The sequence below is a fragment of the Capricornis sumatraensis genome, chromosome 7 (genome assembly GCF_032405125.1).
Source record: "Capricornis sumatraensis isolate serow.1 chromosome 7, serow.2, whole genome shotgun sequence".
In the NCBI taxonomy this organism is placed as follows: domain Eukaryota; kingdom Metazoa; phylum Chordata; class Mammalia; order Artiodactyla; family Bovidae; genus Capricornis; species Capricornis sumatraensis.
Window position 1 is genome coordinate 48,473,790 of NC_091075.1, and position 21,119 is coordinate 48,494,908.

The 21,119-nt window shown below is 37.5% G+C and overlaps 1 protein-coding gene across 2 annotated transcripts in view; it reads left to right on the plus strand.

The window, feature by feature from the left end:
* TBC1D19 (TBC1 domain family member 19) overlaps positions 1-21,119 on the plus strand; it is a 144,284-nt gene that overhangs the window by 12,534 nt on the left and 110,631 nt on the right. The window contains exons 2-3 of one of the 2 annotated variants that reach the window (XM_068975259.1): positions 14,683-14,755; positions 15,711-15,756. The exons of the other annotated variant lie outside the window; for it this stretch is intronic. Coding sequence (XP_068831360.1) covers positions 14,683-14,755; positions 15,711-15,756 — 119 coding nt within the window. The remainder of the gene's footprint in view (positions 1-14,682; positions 14,756-15,710; positions 15,757-21,119) is intronic. 2 annotated transcript variants of the gene reach the window in all.

Sequence of the window (21,119 nt, forward strand, 5' to 3'; positions counted from 1 at the left end):
TTATCTAATATCATTCAAATATTTTTATTGTTTTCTGTTTTTCTTCTCCATTAATGTGGTAGATACACATTGCTTTACTGTTCTTTATATAGCTGCCCTAGAGGTTACAACGTTTATTCTTGATTAATTGTACTCTTGAATAAACTATTTTATTTTATTTTTTACTGCTGCTGCTGCTGTTGGGAAGTCGCGTCAGTCGTGTCCGACTCTGTGCGACCCCATAGATGGCAGCCCACCAGGCTCCCCTCTCCCTGGAATTCTCCAGGCAAGAATACTGGAGTGGGTTGCCATTTTCTTTTCCAATGCATGAAAGTGAAAAGTGAAAGTGAAGTTGCTCAGTCGTATCCGACTCTTCACAACCCCATGGGCTGCAGCCTACTAGGCTCCTCCATCCATGGGATTTTCCAGGCAAGAATTTCCCTGTAATGTAATGCTAGAACTTAGAAACTTTAGTTATTACACCTCTTTCCTTTTGTGTTATTTTTGTTGTGCATTTTATTTTAAATTCCATAGGACATTGCTATCACTGTTTTATAACGTAAGAATTAGTCAATATTTACTCATCTTAACCAATTTTTATTCTTGTTTCTCATAATTCCTGTCTATATATCTTTATTTACCCTGGGATTATTTTTCTTCTACTATAAAAACTCTTCTTAGTATTTCTTTTAGTTCAGATTTTCTGGTGACAGTCTCATTGGTTTTATTTGTTTGATGATGTCTTTATTGAAAGTGAAAGTTTCTCAGTTGTGTCCAAGTCTGTGACCCCATGGACTGTAGCCTGCAAGGTTCCTTTGTCCATGGAATTGTCCAGTGCAAGAATACTGGAGTGGGTAGCCTTTCCTTTCTCCAGGGGATCTTCCCAACCCAGGGGTCGAACCCAGGTCTCCCACATTGCAGGCGGATTCTTTACCATCTGAGCTACCAAGGAATCCCAAGAATACTGGAGTGGGTAGCTTATCCCTTCTCCAGGGGATCTTCCCAACCCAGAAATCGAACCAGGGTCTCCTGCACTGGCAGGTGGGTTCTTTACCACTAGTGCTACCTGGGAAGCCCTTATACCAGCTGAGCTATGAGGGAAGCTCTGATAATGTCTTTATTTCATCTTTATTTTTGAAGGATTTTTTTATCTGTTTTTAAATTTCAAAGTTGTCATTAATTTTTTTCTCAGCATGTTGAGACATTTCTTTTTCTTCTGGCCTCTTTGTTTTCTGTTATGAAGTCAGCCATCAGTCTTTTTGAAATCCACTGAATATATGTTCCCCACCCTCACCCTGGCTATTTTAACATTTTTATATGATCTTTTTCATTTTAATCTTTGTTGAAAATAACCTTGGTGTGCTGTTATTGTTGTTTGCATTATATTACTATTATTAAATTTATTCTGGTTTGAATTTATAGAGCTTCTTAAATCTTGTGTTAGTATCTTTCTCCAGTTTTGGAAAATTCTTGATCATTTACTGTCTGAATATTTGTTCTGCCACATTTTTCTCCTTCTTTCTTTCTGAGATTCCAATTTGTATATATTAGATTTTTCACTGAGTCCTACTTCTCTCTACTACTCTTTTCCTTTATTTTACATTTTTTTCCTCTGTGCTTTAGTTTGGACATTTTCTTTTGACCTCCTTTCAATTCATGAATCCTATTTTATGCTATTTTTATATCTCTTGGTAAATCTATCTAATGAGTTCTTACTTACATTTAGTCTTATTTTTCAGTTCTAAAATTTCCAAATGGTTCTCTTTTATTGATTCTAATTCTTAGGTAAAATTACCTGCTTTTCATCTACTTTGTCCAGTTCTTTCTCTTAAAAAAAAATATAACTCATAATTGTTCTAAAGTCTTTGTCAGTTAACACCAATATCTGGATCATATGTTATCTGTCTATGGTGTTATTTTTCCTTATCTTTTGTTTATCTAATTTTCTCTGTTGGCATGCCTAGTAATTTTTATTTTATGCCAGACATTGTGTCCAAAAAATTGTAATGCCTCCTGATGATATCTTCCTTTTTTAAAGGATTCATTCTCCCCTCTGCTGAGCTTTCCCAGTGGCACAGTGATAAAGAATCAGCATGCCAATTCAGGAAACACAAGAGAAGTGGGTTCAATCCATGAGTCAGGAAGATCCTCTGGAGGAGGAAATGACAACCCACTCCAGTATTCTTGCCTGGGAAATCCCATGGTCAGAGGAACCTGGTGGGCTACAGTCCATGGGGTCCCAAAGAGTCAGACATGATTGGGGGACTGATCACCACAGCACTACCACCTGCTGGGCCGATAATCTTCTGACTGATTCCCTTTATCCAATTAGGGAGTGTGCTGGGTTGATTGAGTTTTACTTTCAGGCTTAATTTTCTTTCCTCTGTTTCTTCCCTGGCTCTCACACGTTTCCAGCTATGAATTTGATATATTCTAAGGGTGCTTTCCTCCTTGGGTCCCAGACTCTAACCTTTTTCTTGTCAGACTGCTAAAGAACTTTTTCACAATTTTCGTGCTTAGGTTTGTAGCCTTCTACCCCATACAGTTTTAATCTTCAAAAATTTCTTGAGAAAACTGGCCATGTGCTTAAGATCTCCCAAGTCTATGCCAAAGCTATGCTTATTTCTCTGTCCTCCCTTGGTAGCCCTCCACCAGGGTTGGTACTGGGTTTGTCCTGATTGTCAGCCTTCAGTTCACGCTCAGAATAACGGTCCAAGGGAAAAGGTGGCCACAGCGGCCAGTATGTCTCTCAAGATTTTCCCCTTTCTGTTGCTCTAGTTCTTGTTCTCTTAACCACCCTCTTCTGTCTATGTACAGTTGGATTTCTGTTTGTTTGGCTCTTCTAGTTGTTGTACATAGGGATGCTGATCAGCCACCAGCTCCTCCATACAACTTGGAAATACAAGGCCAATTTTGTGAGGATTGAACAAGATAATATGCCTGGAACATAGAAAGTGCTCAGAAAGTAGAAGTCTGAGTTAAAAGTCCAAATGAAATATCACTCCTTTGTTTAAAATCCCTCAGTACTTTTCATTGCCCTTAGGAAAATGAACAAAGCCCTTCATTAGGCCTACAAAGCTTGGTGGCTCTCTTCTTCAGGCTCTGCTCTTCCGCCATGACTGTCTAAGTTTCATAGGATTTCCATTACCTTCTGGTTTAGTTTAGGTACTCCTTTCGTTTTGGGATCCCTAGTACCTGGAACTTTATTTTTTGTAGTATTTAAGCGTCATTCTTCCGCACTAAAGTCTGCGTCATAAAGACAGGAAAAGACTCTGTATCTCTTGTTCTGCTGTCTTATATATCTAGCATAATGACTAGTATGAGAAAGGTGCTCAACATGTCTTTATTAAATGAAACAAATCCCAGTTCTTCTTTTTAGTGTCCATTCTGACAATATATATTGAATACCTTCAGTTCAGTTCAGTCACTCAGTCGTGTCCGACTCTTTGCGATTCCATGAATCGCAGCACGCCAGGCCTCCCTGTCCATAACCAACTCCCGGAGTTCACTCAGACTCGCGTCCATCGAGTCCGTGATGCCATCCAGCCATCTCATCCTCTGTCGTCCCCTTCTCCTCCTGCTCCCAATCCCTCCCAGCATCAGAGTCTTTTCCAGTGAGTCAACTCTTCGCATGAGGTGGCCAAAGTACTGGAGCTTCAGCTTCAGCATCATTCCTTCCAAAGAAATCCCAGGGTTGATCTCCTTCAGAATGGACTGGTTGGATCTCCTTGCAGCCCAAGGGACTCTCAAGAGTCTCCAACACCACAGTTCAAAAGCATCAATTCTTTGGCGCTCAGCCTTCACAGTCCAACTCTCACATCCATACATGACCACAGGAAAAACCATAACCTTGACTAGGTGGACCTTAGTCGGCAAAGTAATGTCTCTGCTTTTGAATATACTATCTAGATTGGTCATAAGTTTCCTTCCAAGGAGTAAGCGTCTTTTAATTTCATGGCTGCAATCACCATCTGCAGTGATTGGGGAGCCCAGAAAAATAAAGTCAGCCACTATTTCCCTGTCTATTTGCCATGAAGTGATGGGACTGTATGCCATGATCTTACTTTTCTTAATGTTGAGCTTTAAGCCAACTTTTTCACTCTCCTCGTTCCCTTTCATCAAGAGGTTCTTTAGTTCTTCTTCACTTTCTGCCATAGGGTGGTGTCATCTGCATATCTGAGTACCTACTATGTACCAAATACTTTACTTAGTGGTAAAAGATTATGAAAAGCCTCCTTACTTAAGGAATTCAAATTCTGTTGTGGCATTCTGCTTTTCTTTAAAAATGCTTTTTCTTTAAGTATTTCTTTTTATTGTAATTTGGGATCTAATTAGTTAATAGTTGTTTCTCAATTTTATAAAAAAGCCTGAAGTTTCAGAATATAGGCAGTAATGACAAAACATTTCCAAAGCTTTTTCTGTTGCAGAATTGCAAATAAGAGATTAATGATCTGTATAAATTATGACTTCATTTGGAGGTTACTGCCTTAAAGGAATATTTTTGTTCCTTTCTATTTTGAACTCCACTTCTATTAATTCACTGTTATTATTTATTTTGATCATTGAACAAGTGTCTATTGAGTATTTACTATGTGTAAGGCACAATTCTAGCCCCAGGGAATAAACCAATGAATAAGATAAAATTTTGCTCTCATGGTGAGATGATAGTATTAGGTTGGTGCAAAAGTAATTGCTGTTTTGCATTGTTGAACTTTGCCATTTGATACTGGGATATGTTCTTAAATAAATGTGGTTATGTTATATATCATTTTAATGTGCATTTCTCAATTTATGTTTTTTTGCTAATGTCTTATTACTTGCTGATTATTTTATATTTATTTTAAACTATAGAAATTATGTTAGACAAAAAGCAAATTTGAGTGATTTTTTTATTCCAGTTCAAAACAGGTCGTAAGGCAGCGGAGACAATTTACAACATCAGCAATGCATTTGGCCCAGGAACTGCCAATGAATGTACAGTGATGGTTCAAGAAGTTTTGCAAAGCCTTGAAGATGAGGAATGTAGTGGCCAGCCGTCAGAATTTGTGTGTGTGTTAGTTGCTCAGTCATGTCTGATTCTTTGTGACCCCATGGTCTGTAGCCCACTAGGCTCCTCTGTCCATGGGATTTTCCAGGCAAGAGTAATGGAGTGGGTTGCCATTTCCTTAAGGGATCTTCCTGACCCAGGGATCGTGCCCAGGTCTCCTGCATTACAGGCAGATTCTTTACTGTCTAAGACACTGGGAAAGCCCAGAAGTTGAGACTGACCAACTGAGAGCAGTCGTTGAAATCAATCCTCTTACAACTACATGAGAAGTTGCCTAAGAACTCAGCGTCGACCATTCTATGGTTGTTTGGCATTTGAAACAAATTGAAAAGGCAAAAAAGCTCAATAAGTGGAATAAGTGGGTGCCTCATGAGCTGACTGAAAAAAAAATGTTGAAGTGTTGTCTTCTCTTATTGTATGCAACAACAAAGAACCATTTTTCTATCAGATTGAGACGTGTGACAAAAAGTGGATTTTATACAACAGTTGGAGATGACCAGCTTAATGGTTGGAGAGAGAAGAAGCTCTAAAGCACTTCCCAAGGCCAAACTTGCTCCAATAAAAGGTCATGGTCACTGTTTGGTGGTCTGCTGCCAATCTGATCCACCACAGCTTTCTGAATCCTGGTGAAACCGTTACATCTGAGAAGTGTGCTCAGCAAATCAGTGAGATGCATGGAAAACTGCAATGCATGCAGCAGTTACTGTTCAACGGAAAGGGCCCAGTTCTCCATGACTATGCCCGACTGCATGTCACACAACCAACACTTCAGAAGTTGAACAAATTAGGCTATGCCTCATCTGCCATATTCATCTGACCTCTTACCAATGGATTACCACTTCTTCAAGCATCTCTTTCGAAAACCCTTTTACAACCAGCCGGAGGCAGAAAATGCTTTCCAAGACTTTACTGAATCCTGAAGCATGGATTTTTTGGGCTACAGAAGTAAACTTATTTCTCTTTGGCAAAAATGTGTTGATTGTAATGGTTCCTATTTTGATTAATAAAGATGTGTTTGAGCCTAGTTATAATGATTTAAAATTCATGGTCCAAAACTGCAATTACTTTTGTACCAACCTATACATAAATACAGGTCCACAATCCCTTATTCAAAACCTAGGGGCAGGTATGTTTTGGAATTAGCATTTTTCAAATTTTAGAAAGATAATTCCTGCATATTCTGTACATTATTTAAATCCTTACTATTTATTGTTTTATTGCACCTTGTAATTACACATTAGTATTTATGCAGCAAAATGTATGAATTTTCACTAGATTTTTCTACCAAATGAGTTTAAGTCAGGACAGATTTTGCCATCAATTCAGTAAAAAAAAAAAAAAAAAAACAGCTTTAATTTTCTAAGCTTTTTAAGCTGTAGGATTTCAAATAAAGGGCTATGTATCTATACATATAACATCAGGGAATTAATTGCCTTGAGGTAATAAAAAGTAGAGGAAGCAAAACTGATAAAGGAGTGTAAGGAAATGGTTACAGAGGAAATTCAAGAACATGTATTTGCCTGATTCTTAAGATAAAATAGGAATTCTATGATATTATAGATTCCTACTTTAAAAGAATATAATTATAGATCCTTTTAAAGTAATTTAATGTAGTCTTGGACTTGAAAATATATGTGATAACTTTGCCTTAGTTCATGTCCAATAGTCAGACATTTGCTAGAAATGTGAGCCAACTCTTAAAAGACAGCTTTACAGTCAGCTTTGATAATGCATGGTTAAACAACTGGCTGTTTGTAACAGGCCTTTAAAAATTTATTCAAGAGGGTGTTTTCCTGCCATGACCATATTCTGTATGGCCTTCATTTTGTCTGTGTTATATTTAGAAAGTGCTAAAGCCGTGTGGGCCCAACTTAATTAGAAAAATTAAAATCACACCGAGTATTTAAAAGCCAAATATAAATGATTTTCAGATTTTCCCCTTGTCATTAGTGCTTTTCTTGTAGTATTTTAATGTATCCTCTCATATACTAAAGTTTACTTATTTAGAAATCTTGGTGTAGTAATATGGAACTTTGTGTTTCTAGAAAAAGCGTATGGTTTTTGATTTCTGTGTTTTCTTAAACTATGAAATCAACCCACGTTTTAAAGTTGAATTTATTCATCCATCCTCTAGATGGTAGAGTGATAGCCTGATTCCAAATTTGATGTCTCACACCAGGTCATCATTATTTTGTATCATGTGCTATTTGTGTTTAAAATGGATGTTGCATAAAACCTCAAATGCTATTTCCATTCCATTAAGTGCTTAATAAGTCTTGTTGCTCAGATTGTTATTATAAATAATAGAGTTGTAAGAGTTGTAAAGGAAGGAACCTGAAAGGAGATAGGCTTTGGAGAGAGAAGGAATAATATAACTGATGGGATGTTGTCATGAGAGTAGACACTCAGAGCATCATTTTGTTGTTGTTGTTGTTGTTTTTAAAATTTGACCACACTGCATGGCATGTGGGATCTTAGTTCTCTGACCAGGGATCAAACTCACACCCTTGCATTGGAATCACAGAGTCTTAACCACTGGACCACCAGGGAAGTCCCCTAGAACCCCAGAGCATCTTTTTAAAAATTTTGATTTACTTTTAATTGGAGGACAATTGTTTTACAGCGTTGTGTTGGTTTCTGCCACACATCAGCATGAATCAGCCACAGGTATATGTTATGTCGCCTCTCTCTCGAACCTCTCTCACACCCCGTCCCATTCCTCTAGGTTGTCACAGAGCGTTGTGTTGAGCTCCCTGCATCACACAGCGAATTCCCACTGGCTAGCTGTTTCCCATCTGGCAACGTATACGTTTCTGTGCTGCTCTTTTCTGTGGTGGTGATGGGCTCTTGAGAAAAACTGGATTAAGTCCAAAGCAATTATGTTAGTGATGAAAATGTTTACATTTGATATAGGGAGGGGGTTAGATATATATTGTTTTTAAAATCATACTTCTCTCTTAGCTTTTTTTTTTTTTAAACCTCACTAAATGCATTTTGAGTTCTACAAGGATGAGGGATGACTTTGTGATGGTTTTCCCTTTATGCTGAGCAACTAGCATGTAGGAAGTGTTCAGTTAATTAATGAAGGAAGAATGCAAATGAATAGGTGTATATACTGTATTGAAAGGAGACCCCTGGACTTGGAGAAGGCTTGGATGGCACTTAAGGGGGGAAGATGGGAGTGAATTCCTGATGTAGGAATGGTGACAAGGCTAAGTAGCTTTTTGTTGTAGGGTGCTTCTAGAGAGATAAGATTTTATAAATTGGGATTGAAATGCCAGAATGAGTTTGTCTTTATTTCATAGGCAGTGAAAGGGTCGTTGAGATATTTTGAGGGTGAAGACATTGAGATGGTTTTGGGGGACACTAGTTTGGCACTGGTGAGCAGGTTAGATAGAAATGGGGAGTGGTCTACTTTCGTCCTCCACTTCATTCCTTCCTATATTCTTCTGGAGCTTCCACCCTTCTGCAAACTGATAGTGCACCAGAACTTTTCCATACCTCTGTTCAGTTCATCCACTCAGCCTATATGCCTTTTCTCCCCTTTTCTAGTGTCTAAAATTAGAATTAATTGTTCTGTGGATGATGCCTCTGTCATACCATAGTGGAGTTAGCATTTTTTTTAATTGGCCATCTTTTTATGTTTTTTGTTTTAATGCAGTTTTATTTGTAGCCACTCCCCGCCCCCCAACTCCTATTTGTGTTTGTGTTTTGTGTTTTTTGCTTTGTCTTTGGCTGTGCCACATAGCTTATGGGGTATTAGTTTCCCAACAAGGAACTGAACCCAGACCACAACAGTGAAAGTGCCGATTCCTAACCTCTGGACCATCAGGGAATTCTGTTCCCATGGGGTTTTGTAGGTGTGCAGTTCAGTTCAATCACTCAGTTGTGTCCGATTCTTTGCGACCCCATGAATCGCAGCACGCCAGGCCTCCCTGTCCATCACCATCTCCCGGAGTTCACTCAGACTCACGTCCAATCGAGTCAGTGATGCCATCCAGCCATCTCATCCTCTGTCGTCCCCTTCTTCTCCTGCCTCCAGTCCCTCCCAGCATCAGAGTCTTTTCCAGTGAGTCAACTCTTCACATGAGGCGGCCAAAGTACTGGAGCTTCAGCTTCAGCATCATTCCTTCCAAAGAAATCCCAGGGAAATCTCCTTCAGAATGGACTGGTTGGATCACCTTGCAGTCCAAGGGACTCTCAAGAGTCTTCTCCAACACCACAGTTCAAAAGCATCAATTCCTTGGTGCTCAGCCTTCTTCACAGTCCAACTCTCACATCCATACATGACCACAGGAAAAACCATAGCCTTGACTAGATGGACCTTAGTCGGCAAAGTAATGTCTCTGCTTTTGAATATACTATCTAGGTTGGTCATAACTTTTCTTCCAAGGAGTAAGCGTCTTTTAATTTCATGGCTGCAGTCCCCATCTGTAGTCACCGTTTGTAAGTGTAGGCCTACGTAATCTTTAGTGCAGTGTGTTCCCTGAAAACACATTTATGAAGTACTTCTGTGTGATAAGCATTATGCTGGTTCTGAGATGAAAGACATATGCTCTAGAAGCCTAGTGCAGTGGTTCTCAAAGTATAGTCTGCGGACCCCTGGTGGGCCCTAAGACCCCTTTGGATCAAAACTATTTTGTATAATACAAAGGCCTTTAAAAAAAATATTCATTGTGCTGACATGTACACTGATGCTACAAAAGCAATGGCGATGAGTTTAAATTGGGGAACTAGTACCAAACTATACTGGTAGTCACTGTGGTTTTCACCAACACACAGTTTTAAAAAATAATCTAACTGTTTAAGTATTCTTGATCAACAGTAAACAAGTATAAATTTTATTAAATCTCATTTCTTGAGTACTAATTTTTAAATATTCTGTTTGCTGAAATGGAAATTATGAATAAGACACTACTGCCGTATATTGAAATAAGATGATTATCTAGAGGAAGACCACTCCAGTGATTAACTAAATTACAGACTGAATTGCTTTTTTTAAAAAAAATGAAACATCTTTACTTGTAAGCATAAACTGTTGACAAACTGTTACTCAGACTTGAATATTTGGCAGATATTTTCTCTAAAATGAGCAAAGTGAGCCTATCACTTCAAGGAAAACCGTTATGTGTTGCCAGTGATAAAATTCAGGCTTTAAATAAAGCCTGGATTGGATTGGATTCTGGAAAACTTGTATTCATCAGTGTGAATTTGATGGCTTCCTAATACTTAAATACTTTTCTGATGATACTGATGGTAATATTAACAAATGTAACTTTTTGATATTATTTAATGAAATATGTCTACCATATCGCTTGTTAGAATGTTTGAAATGATTGATACATAATGTTACAAAATCATCTATAAGTAGAAGATTGATTCAAAGTGCAAGGCAGATCGATACATGTTTTTCCAATAAAGTATGAAAGTATAAGTTCTTGATGTTCAAATTCCACATTTCAACTAATCTTTAGGAAACTACTAGTTGTCAAATTTAGTATACTATCAAAGGAGAATATCCACAATATCTGAAAAGGATATTAAAATATCATTTTCCAGTTGCCTGTTTGACCCTGATTTTCATATATGTTAGTCAAAACAACACAGTGCCACAGATGGAATATCACAGCAGACTGAAGAATCCAGTTGTCTTCTACTAATCCAAACATCAAAGATATTTACATTTGCATTGTAAAACAGTGCCTCTTTTTCTCACTAATTTTTGTTTCTGAAAATATAGTTCTTTTAAGTAAAAATATTTTGGTTAATATATAATGGATTTATATTTATTACTTTAAAATGAATTGAAAAATATTTTATTATGATAAAATAAACAAAGTTTGCCATTTTAACCATGTTTAAGTGTACAGTTCAGTGACATTAAGTACATTCACATTTTTTGTGGATTCACTTTCACGTTTTGTACAACCCTTATCATCATCCATCTCCAGAACTTTTTCATCATCCCATACTGAAACTCTGTACTCATTAAACACTAAATTCCTGTTGCCCCTTCTTCACAGTCCCTGGCTATTACCATTCTACTTTCTGTCTCTATTAATTTGACTATTCTAGTACCTCATATGGAGAAGGCAATGGCACCCCAACTCCAGTACTCTTGCCTGGGAAATCCCATGGACAGAGGAGCCTAGTAGGCTGCAGTCCATGAGGTCGCTAAGAGTCGGACATGACTGAGCGACTTCACTTTCACTTTTCACTTTCATGCATTGGAGAAGGAAATGGCAACCCACTCCAGTGTTCTTGCCTGGAGAATCCCAGGGACGGGGGAGCCTGGTGGGCTGCTGTCAGTGGGGTCGCACAGAGTCGGACACGACTGACGCAACTTAGCAGCAGCAGCAGTACCTCATATAAGTGGCATCATATAGCATTTGTCTTTTTGTGACTGGCTTATTTTGCTTAGCATAATGTCCTCAAGGTTTGTCCATGTTGTAGATGTGCCAGAATTGTCTTCTTTCTTAAGGCTGAATAGTATTCCATTGTATGTACATACAACATTTTCTTTATCCATTCATTTATCTTTGACCCCTGGGTTGCATCCATATGTTAACTATTATAAATAATGCTGTGATGAACATGAGTGTACAAGTAGCTGTTAAAGTCCCTGTTTTCAGTTCTTTTGAGTATGTATGCAGAATTGGAATTGCTGGACCATATGGAAATTCAATTTTTTATTTTTTGAGGAATTAATTTCTAGTACTATAAATATCGGTAGATATAATCCACATAAACAGAAGTACTCTTGGGTCTTCAGTGATTTTTAAGAGTGAGGGTCCTGAGATTTAAAAGTGGTGTAGTGGGATGAGTGAAACAGAGAGGGAAGTTAGGAAGTTACTACAGTAGAAGACAAGCTGGGCTAGACTTTGCTTAGAGAAAATGACCAGAGTGGTAAGGAGAATATGTCATATGAAGAGAATTTGGAGAACCTGAAAATGTATGTGACCTTGAGAACTTTCTGGGAAGATAAAATAGCTGACTTTGAGGATCTGAAGATCTCTCACGGAAAAGGGATTTGGCATATTTTCTGTGAACTTGGGGTAAGGTGGAGCAGAGGGGGAGACATGATAGTAGCAGATATTAAGGGGAATCAATTTTAGTTCGTAATAAGGATTTTCTAACAGAATGGTTCCAAGGAGGAATTGACTGAAGGTAGGGAAAGCTAGCATAGAGTTTCAAACTGAGAGTTTCTAAGCTAAAAAAGCTCCTTGGAGAGGAGAGGTGAATCTGTCATTAAATGGTTAGTTGGCCTAGAAGAACTCTATAATCCCTTCTGATGCTGAAGTTCCATGATTCGGATTAACATGTTCCTCTGTCGTTTGCATGACTTGTAAGTTGACGGTTAGATTCAGGGGTTTTGATCAGACTCAGGTGCCATCTCAGTGACCACAACTATTGGCACTAGAGTCCTCTTTCATTGAGAAGCACATAATGGCTGGTTGTTTTTTGCAAAGTTAATAGCTGTTTCTCCTCAATGCCTAGAATTGATTAGGAGTTGCAGAATGATGGTATTCTAATTATATCATACGTGTTCTAGTTATTTTAGCTGGAATATTTTTCTAAAGAGACATTTCTCCTTATCTATTATTTGGTTACCAAATGATATAGTTTCTGTAGGGCTTCCCTGGTGGCTCAGTGGTAAAGAATTCCCCTGCCAGTGCAGGAGGCACGAGTTTGATCCCTGGGTGAGAAGATCCTCTGGAGAAGGACATGGCAATCTACTCCAGTATTCTTGCCTGGGAAGTTCCATGGACAGACGAGCCTGGCGGGCTACAGTTCATGGGGTCGCAAAAGAGTCGGATACAACTTAATGACTAAACCATAGTTCCTGTAGGAAAGTCAGGCTAGATAGATGCCTTTTCATTTATTAATCAGTTCAGGGTAGTAAGTTGGTTCCTTGTCATCTTCAATTATCATTACTCTACCAAGTTTTTCTTCTTAGAAAGGGAGAAGAGACTTGTCTGGTCAGTTTCAAGTATTCATAGCTGTGAGACTGCTCCAGTGTCTTCAGACCTCATCTGCTATCTTGAATTAGAGAACAACCCTACCAGTGCCATCTCCTGTTCTCAAATTAGCTCTTCATATGTTCCAGTGAATACTTGATGGCAATTTTGGGGTCCTCCTCTTTTCATATTCATTAACAACCCCTCTGCTCTTTCCTTTTAAAGTTGCTAACACCATACAAGTCTTGTGGTTGTTGGTTTGTCCCCAACTGCTTGTATTTTAGGTTTGTGGGGAATACCTTATTACCAAGTTTGGTTGTGAGTGTTTTCCATGGGATTTTGGTTTTGTTGTCTAGTTGCTTGGTTTCAGTGTGGAGATCATGGAGATTAAAACAAAAAAGTCTCCCTACTACCAATGTCATCTTCCCAGAGAGACGTTAAAATCCTGGAAGAATTAGAGTAGAATTGAGAATAACTGAAATTTCTGACTTGGTGAATGGTAATTTTCATGGATGAGTCTTAAAAATAGGAGAGAAGGAGAAAGGTAGTGAATGGAATATAAGATCAGTTTTTGATTTCTTAATTACAAATGTTTGTGAGATACCCGAAGAGAAATGCTTTCTTAAGACAGAAAGTGAGTGAAAGTGAAAGTCGCTCAGTCATGTCCGACTCTTTGCGACCCCATACAGTCCAAGGGATTCTCCAGGCCAGAATACTGAAGCCTTTCCCTTCTCCAGGGGATCTGCCCAATCCAGGGATTGAACCCAGGTCTCCCATATTACAGGTGGATTCTTTACCAGCTGAGCCACAAGGGAAGCCCTTCTTAAGACATATGTCTCTAGAATTTGAGAGAGAGAGCTAGATGATGAAAGATCAACACTTCAAAGGTAATTGAGGCCAGTATTATTATTTTGGTAAAAATTACAGTGTGAAAAACCAGTAGAACAGAAAGCATTCAACTGAAGATGAAAGAGACACTAATAAGCATTTGTGAGTGGGTAGTTTTATGTATTTTCCATAAATATGTACAACAAATGCAGGCTTACAGAGCAGCAATCCAAAGGGGATGACACTCTTCAAAGCTCCAGTTATAGGGATGCATCAGGGTTTTAGGTGTATGTAGATGCCATATGTATTAAGTATAAAGAGAATTAATTTATAAAGTATTTTTCCTACTAGAAAAATAGATGTTAAATATTCATAAAAATGAAAGTCTTAGATGAAGATGTTAACTATTCATTAGCTACAAGGTTTAATATTTTAAGTAGATTCTAGTGTCCTACACAGATCTTCTGTTTTAAGAGTATATGAAAGTATTCCGTCTTATGAGCTGTTCCAGATGCTCAGGAGCTCTGATCTCAAAGGTGGTTTTTAAATGGTAGTATGCATATTTGGGGGCTCCCCTGGTGGCTTAGATGATAAGAATCTGTCTGCAATATGGGAGACTCGGGTTCGATCCCTGGTTTGGGAAGATCCCCTGGAGAAGGAAATAGCAACCCACTCTAGTATTCTTGCTTGGAGAATCCTATGGAGCCTGGTGAGCTACAATCTATGGGGTCTCAAAGAGTTGGACACAACTGAGCAACTAACACACACACACACTCTTAGACATTCCTTTTTAACCATCTCGTTAGCATTAAGTATCACCCCAAATGACCTCTTTTGACCTGTCTTTTATGTTTCTTCTTCTAAAATCAGGCCAGTCTTCAAAGACCTGAGATTAAACTTGAATCACTAAAAGAAGATATTAAGGAATTCTTTAAAATATCAGGTTTGTAAGTTACTTTTTATTTTTCTTTCTCAAATTCTTTAAAGCAAAATAAGGAAAGACTTTATTTTGAGGGGATATTGTATCTGCAGTCAGTTACTTGTTTAAAATTGTGGAAGAGTGGTAGGATAGGTTTTTATTTGAAGTGAATTAGAACTTTCAGACATTTCTGGAGAAATTCAGGAACCCTGGTAAAAACTGCTTTACATTGATCAGTTTTAAATAGTATTTACCTTCCTGGTCAAAATACATCCTGAATGTATTAAAATCTCCTTAGTTAAGTATCTTGTCTTTTACCTTTCATCTGTGACTTTTTTCTTTCTCTGCTTCTTTTCTCTCTTTTCTACCCTTCAAAGAAAACAGAAGAAAATCTCAGCTTTTAGAGCAAGCTGTTAAGCTTTTGCACTTGGGAACTGAGATATTAAGTGGTTTACTTACCCAAATAAGTTGATCAAAAATAATAGTTAGTAGCCAAGTGAACTGATCTGACTGGTGGTGCCTTATAATATTCTGGTTCTCTTGTTTAGGAATTTACTGACTAGGTAACTGTCATGAATCACTTGTGATCTTTGTCAAGCGCCTGGCTGTTTCTCGCCCTTCTGTTGGCGTATTCCTCATAGCACTGCCAGTACAGCTGCCAAAGATTTTGGCATTTGTTGAGTGCTGTAGCAGTGGAAGAAGGAAATATTCTTCTCATCTTAAGAAAATGACACCAGAGTTTTACTTACAAAGTAATAAATCATGTTGACAACTTTGTCTTTAGTGTTAGCCAAGGGAATATTGGTAAATATATAATAAATAATTCCTTAGAATAAAACTTTACATTAGCAATTGGCAGTTGATAAAATTCTTTCACAGTAAATATGATGTTAAAGCTTTTGTGAAATAAATTTAATTTTAATGTATATTTACTTTAAAAACTAATATGTTTATGTATGTTTTCCTTTTTTTAAAACAGGTTGGGAGAAAAAACTTCAGAATGCTGTGTATAGTGAACTGAGTGTGTGAGTTTTTCCTCCCTATTTTGAGATACTCTTATTACGTTTAGCTATATTTGCTTTGTAAGTAATGAATATAGTTTTACTATGTGTACTCATTGTTATTATTTCTTATTAGCATTTATATAGCATTTCAAGTGAGTTTATACTATTAAAAACTGTACTCTTCCTGAGAATTAATACGTGGGGGTTTTTACCGACAAAAGTTTTATATTAACAATTCATTAATCCAGTATAATTAGGGAATATGATATTTCTCATAAGTTAGTATTTCAGATAATTTAAGCTTACCAGTGTTCTCTTTATTGTTGCCATATTGGACATTATCCTTTTTCTGTCTTTATATACTGACCATTTTAAACACAACTAACTCTTTTTTGAAATATTCATTATTAAGAATATTACTATTTTTATTTATCTGAATTTGTTCTCAGAGTTTGATGAAATGTGTAGAACTATTTGTCATTACAAGAAATATAGATCCTGAATGTTAACCTTTGTAGTTTATCTAATGTTCCATTATTCATCAATTATTTATTGCTAGCACTATAGTGGGCACCGGGGATATAGCATAGAACAGTGAACAGTTTCTGTCCTCATGAGGTTTTGATCTAATTGAGTTCTTAAGTCTTTTTTTCCCTGCTATCAATGTATCTGTGTCTGTAGCCTCTCTAGTTTCTCACACTCCTGTTTCCAATTTGTTCCTTCTAATCTGCTGTTACTTGGAAAAGGAAATAACCTGGTTTACCAGAATGGTTTCTAAAACAAAGAGATGAATGCTTGTGGGTTTGTGCTTAGACACACGTTTTTATTTTTTTATTTTTTTCATTAGTTCACTAAGATGTGGTTTTTTTAAATTTTTATTTATTTATTTATTTATTTAAATTTTAAAATCTTTAATTCTTACATGTGTTCCCAAACATGAACCCCCTCCCACCTCCCTCCCCATAACATCTCTGTGGGTCATCCCCATGCACCAGCCCCAAGCATGCTGTATCCTGCGTCAGACATAGACTGGCGATTCAATTCTTACATGATAGTATACATGATACACGTTTTAAAATTAGTTATTTGCTTCTTTGCTTATTGCTATCTTTTGAGTTGGTTTTTGAGCTCTTAAACTCATAAATAAAGTGTCATCTGTTAAGTAAAGCTGATTGTGATCATACCTTTGGTTCTAGTCACTAAAGGAAAAGGTATTTATCAAGACAAGTAAGGTTTTAAAACTCCCCAAATGTGGTAGAGATACCATGAGTTGATTAAACTAATACGGACATGGTGATTTACCTCTGTCTGCTAAAGCTTGTAACTTTAGTGTCTTTGTCTCTGATACTGGCAGAATAATAGCATCCGTTGTGTATAATTCCAGATATTAGATTCTCATCTCAGTAGATACTACTGATGATTGCTGTTTTTGTGGTATAATGCATTCCTGAAAATTGTTCTGTGAGACAGAGTGCCTTTTTCCTTGATGGCATGGACAATATTTCATTCATTGTCATATCCTTGATATCTTACATAATAGACATTAAATAAGTATTTTATAAATATTCAATAACTTGTTGGGATATTTGAAGGAGTTCAGTAAAACTGCCTGTTTTCTTCACTTGGGTTCTGAACAAATAAAGAAAATAAAATATAAACGCAAATGGGAAATCAAAACTATACTTTTACTTGTGATAAAGATTGGGTAGGAGGACATAGCTTAGTGCAAGAGCAAAATAAACTCTTTAGCTGAACTCCAGACTCAGACTTAACCTTCTACTTAAATAGCATTGTGAGCATATTCAGTTTATTCTTCGAAAATTTAAAAGTTGGAGAGGGCATTTCTTCTCTTCTGGGGTATAGTGAGTAAAGCCCTGGAAAGAGGTCAAGTATGTTACAGGGAGGCAGTTCGTTTCATATGAAAGGGCACATCTGGAGTCGAGGAAGAAGTGTTTTCTCATGTAAATCAGAAAAGTAAGTGGACTTAGCGTATTCTGGTCCATTTTTCATTGGCAGAAACCATTAGATGCATAGACAAATAAAGGAAAACTAAGATGGAAATATCTATTAATATAAATGATTGGAACTGAAAAAAAATGCATGTACTCTCATTCCTAATAGAACTGTGGCCATGTGAGCTATATACATCATACCTGGAATTTGCTCATGTCATACTTATTTTAGTAATCATTCCAAAGATTTAATCAGATTTTTATTTAACAAGTATAGCAGAAAATTTTCTACTGTCTTTTATTACATGAAACATCACACTAGCCCAGGTTAGCTCTTTCCACTTCAAAACTGCATACTTTAACTATTATTGTGCTAAAAACTATTTAATATTATATCAGTGATAATTTACATTGATTGAATGTTTATCTCCAGCACTGTGGTAATAAGCACTTTATAGTCATTGTCTATATTAGGTAGTCTTTATAATACCTTACAAAGCAGATTTTATTATTCTAATTATTTTACAAAAGAGAAAACTGAGTCTAAGATCACTTAAGTAACTTGCTGAAAATCATGTAGCTAGTAAATGGCAGTGCTGGGATTTCACCTCTAGTGAAACATATTCTAAAGCCATACATTTTACTACTTCTCACATATACTTGCATCTTGTATTTTACTTAGATTAAAAGTGTTCTAAAACAAGAATTATGTCTTACATTTCTTTGCGTATCTCCTATAGCATCAAATAAATGACATTGAGTCAACAAGTAGTTATTGGTCCACCCCTAGGGCTAGCACACAATAAATATCTTTTTGAATTGAGAAAACTTAGTGAAACTATTAATCTTAAACATTTACTGTAAATATTTAAGAAAGTCTTTACATTGAAAATGTACCAATTTCTTTGTCTCCTAGTCTTTATTGTATTTTATGTAGAGCAGTTTGGAGAAGGAAATGGCAACCCACTCTAGTGTTCTTGCCTGGAGAATCTCATGGACCAGAGGAGCCGGGGGAACTACAGTCCATGGGGTTGCAAGGAGTTGGACATGACTGAAGAGACTGAGCGTGCATGTAAAGAATTAGAAGATATATTATTTTCCTCATGGAATACAAATGAAAAGAGTATATAAACCTTTTTAACCTTCCATATATGTATATATTATAAAAACAGACACCACAATTCGCTGTTACATATATGCAAGTGTCTAGCATATTTTGGAGAGGTATAAATGTTGAATGATAGTGGGCCTCAAAACGGAAAGATTTTTAGATTAATGAGTACCTTACACTAGATCACCAGACTAGGTCAGTTTTTTATAGACATTCAAATTGTTCTCTAAAAGAGTCCTCAGGTAGTAGACCTGCTGCTGCTGCTGCTGCTAAGTCGCTTCAGTCGTGTCCGACTTTGTGCGACCTCGTAGACGGCAGCCCACCAGGCTCCCCCGTCCCTGGGATTCTCCAGGCAAGAACACTGGAGTGAGTTGCCATTTCCTTCTCCGATGCATGAGCGTGAAAAGTGAAAGTGAAGTTGCTCCTAGGCACCTCTAAAATGTCCTAATCATAGTTCTTCTTGCCCTCTTAGTCTTAAATGTTATACATAACAAATGTTATATTCAGAGCTAGGTGCTGGCATAATGCACAAGTAGGTAGATAGTGTTTGCTTTTTATGGAGCTTACACCCCAGTGGGGCACAGAGACTTTACAGACGCAATTACAGTATAATATAGTAAGTGCTATAATAGGGTAAGTGCAAGCAGTACATAGGGCAGGTGGTTAACTCAGATTGGAGGTGTCATGATGACTTGTCACAGGAAATAATATTCAGACTGAGATCAGAAAGCAAAGCTACAGTTAGGGGAAGGAATAGAGAAGAAAAACGCTTTAGGCACAAGGGAACAACAGGTACAGATGTTTCACACATGCACGTGTGTTTAGTCGTGTCCAATTCTTTTGTAATCTCGTGGACTGTAGACTTCCAGGCTCCTCTGTCTTTGGGATTTCCCAGGCGAGAATATTGGAGTGGGTTGCCATTTCCTCCTCCAGGGAATCTTCCCAGCCCAGGGATTGAACCCACATCTCTTGCATCTCCTGTACTGGCAGGTGGATTCTTTACCACTGGCGCCACCTGGGAAGCCCACAGATGTTTAGAGGTGGAAAAGAATGTTGTATATTGGAAGAACAAAAATTATGTGGCTGGATGGTAGAGGGCAAAGGGCCATAGGAAAGAATGAAGCTAGATCTGTAGGCAGGCTTGTGCCTGTTACTCAAGGATTTGTAGATTGGATCCTAAAAGCATTTGGGTCCCATTTTAGGATTTAGTAGTAACATGATCACAGTTGCATTTTAGTTATTTAGCAGTGTGCGTATGTGCATGCTCAGTTGTGTCTGACTCTTTGTGACCCCATGGACGGTAGCCTGCCGGGCTACACTGCCATTTCCTTCTCCAGGGACTGAACCCACATCTCTTGCATTGTTGGCAGATTCTTCACCATCTGAGCCACCTGGGAAGCCCATTCAATAATGTACTGGGTATCTAGTATGTGCCAGGTCTTACGCTAGACACTGGAAATACAATCACTGGTGAATAAGAACACACAACTCCTGACTAACAGCCAGGCAGATTGACAGATAGGCTGAAGGTAGTGTAGATGCAGGGGAGACTGCTTATGAATATGTCAGATGAATGCAGGCAAGTAATGTCATTGCCTAAATCGGTGTCAGTGAGGTAGTAAAAGATGAGTGGTGTTTAGAGGGATTTGGAGAGACAGGAGAGGGAGGAGTAAAGAATGACATCCAGGTTTCTGTATTGTTCCTCTGCTGATCCTCATCTCTTTGTATTACTAAATGTGAAATCCATGAGGACAGAGATTTTAATGTGTTTTATTTTCTGCTGTATTTGTATAACCTTGAACACTTAGTAGATTCTCATTAAATATTTATAACAATAAATAGCTTTATTTTGGTTTTAATATGAATAATTTTGGGGTGACCACTTCTTACCTTTTTTTCTGGATAAATTTCATATAGCTTAAATAACCCTTAAAGTAAGAAAGCGTTAGTCACTCAGTCGTGTCCGACCCTTTGTGACCCCGTGGACTACAGCCCGCCAGGCTCCTCTGTCCATGGAATTCTCTAGGCAAGAATACTGGGATGGGTTGCCATGCCCTTCTCCAGGGGATCTTCCTGAACCAGGGTTTGTACCCGGGTCTGCTGCTTTGCAGGCAGATTCTTTACTATCTGAGCCACCAGGATCTTTTCTAAATTATCTTTAAGATCTTCAGTAAATGCTCTCAAGTTTCTAAATTTCCAATTTTATTAAATTTAGAAATAATTACTGTTAAAATGGAAGGATTTTAGAATTATATTTCATTATAAAACATATGTATCTTTATAAGTAATATAGTGAGCAGTATAAAATATATAACTTTTAA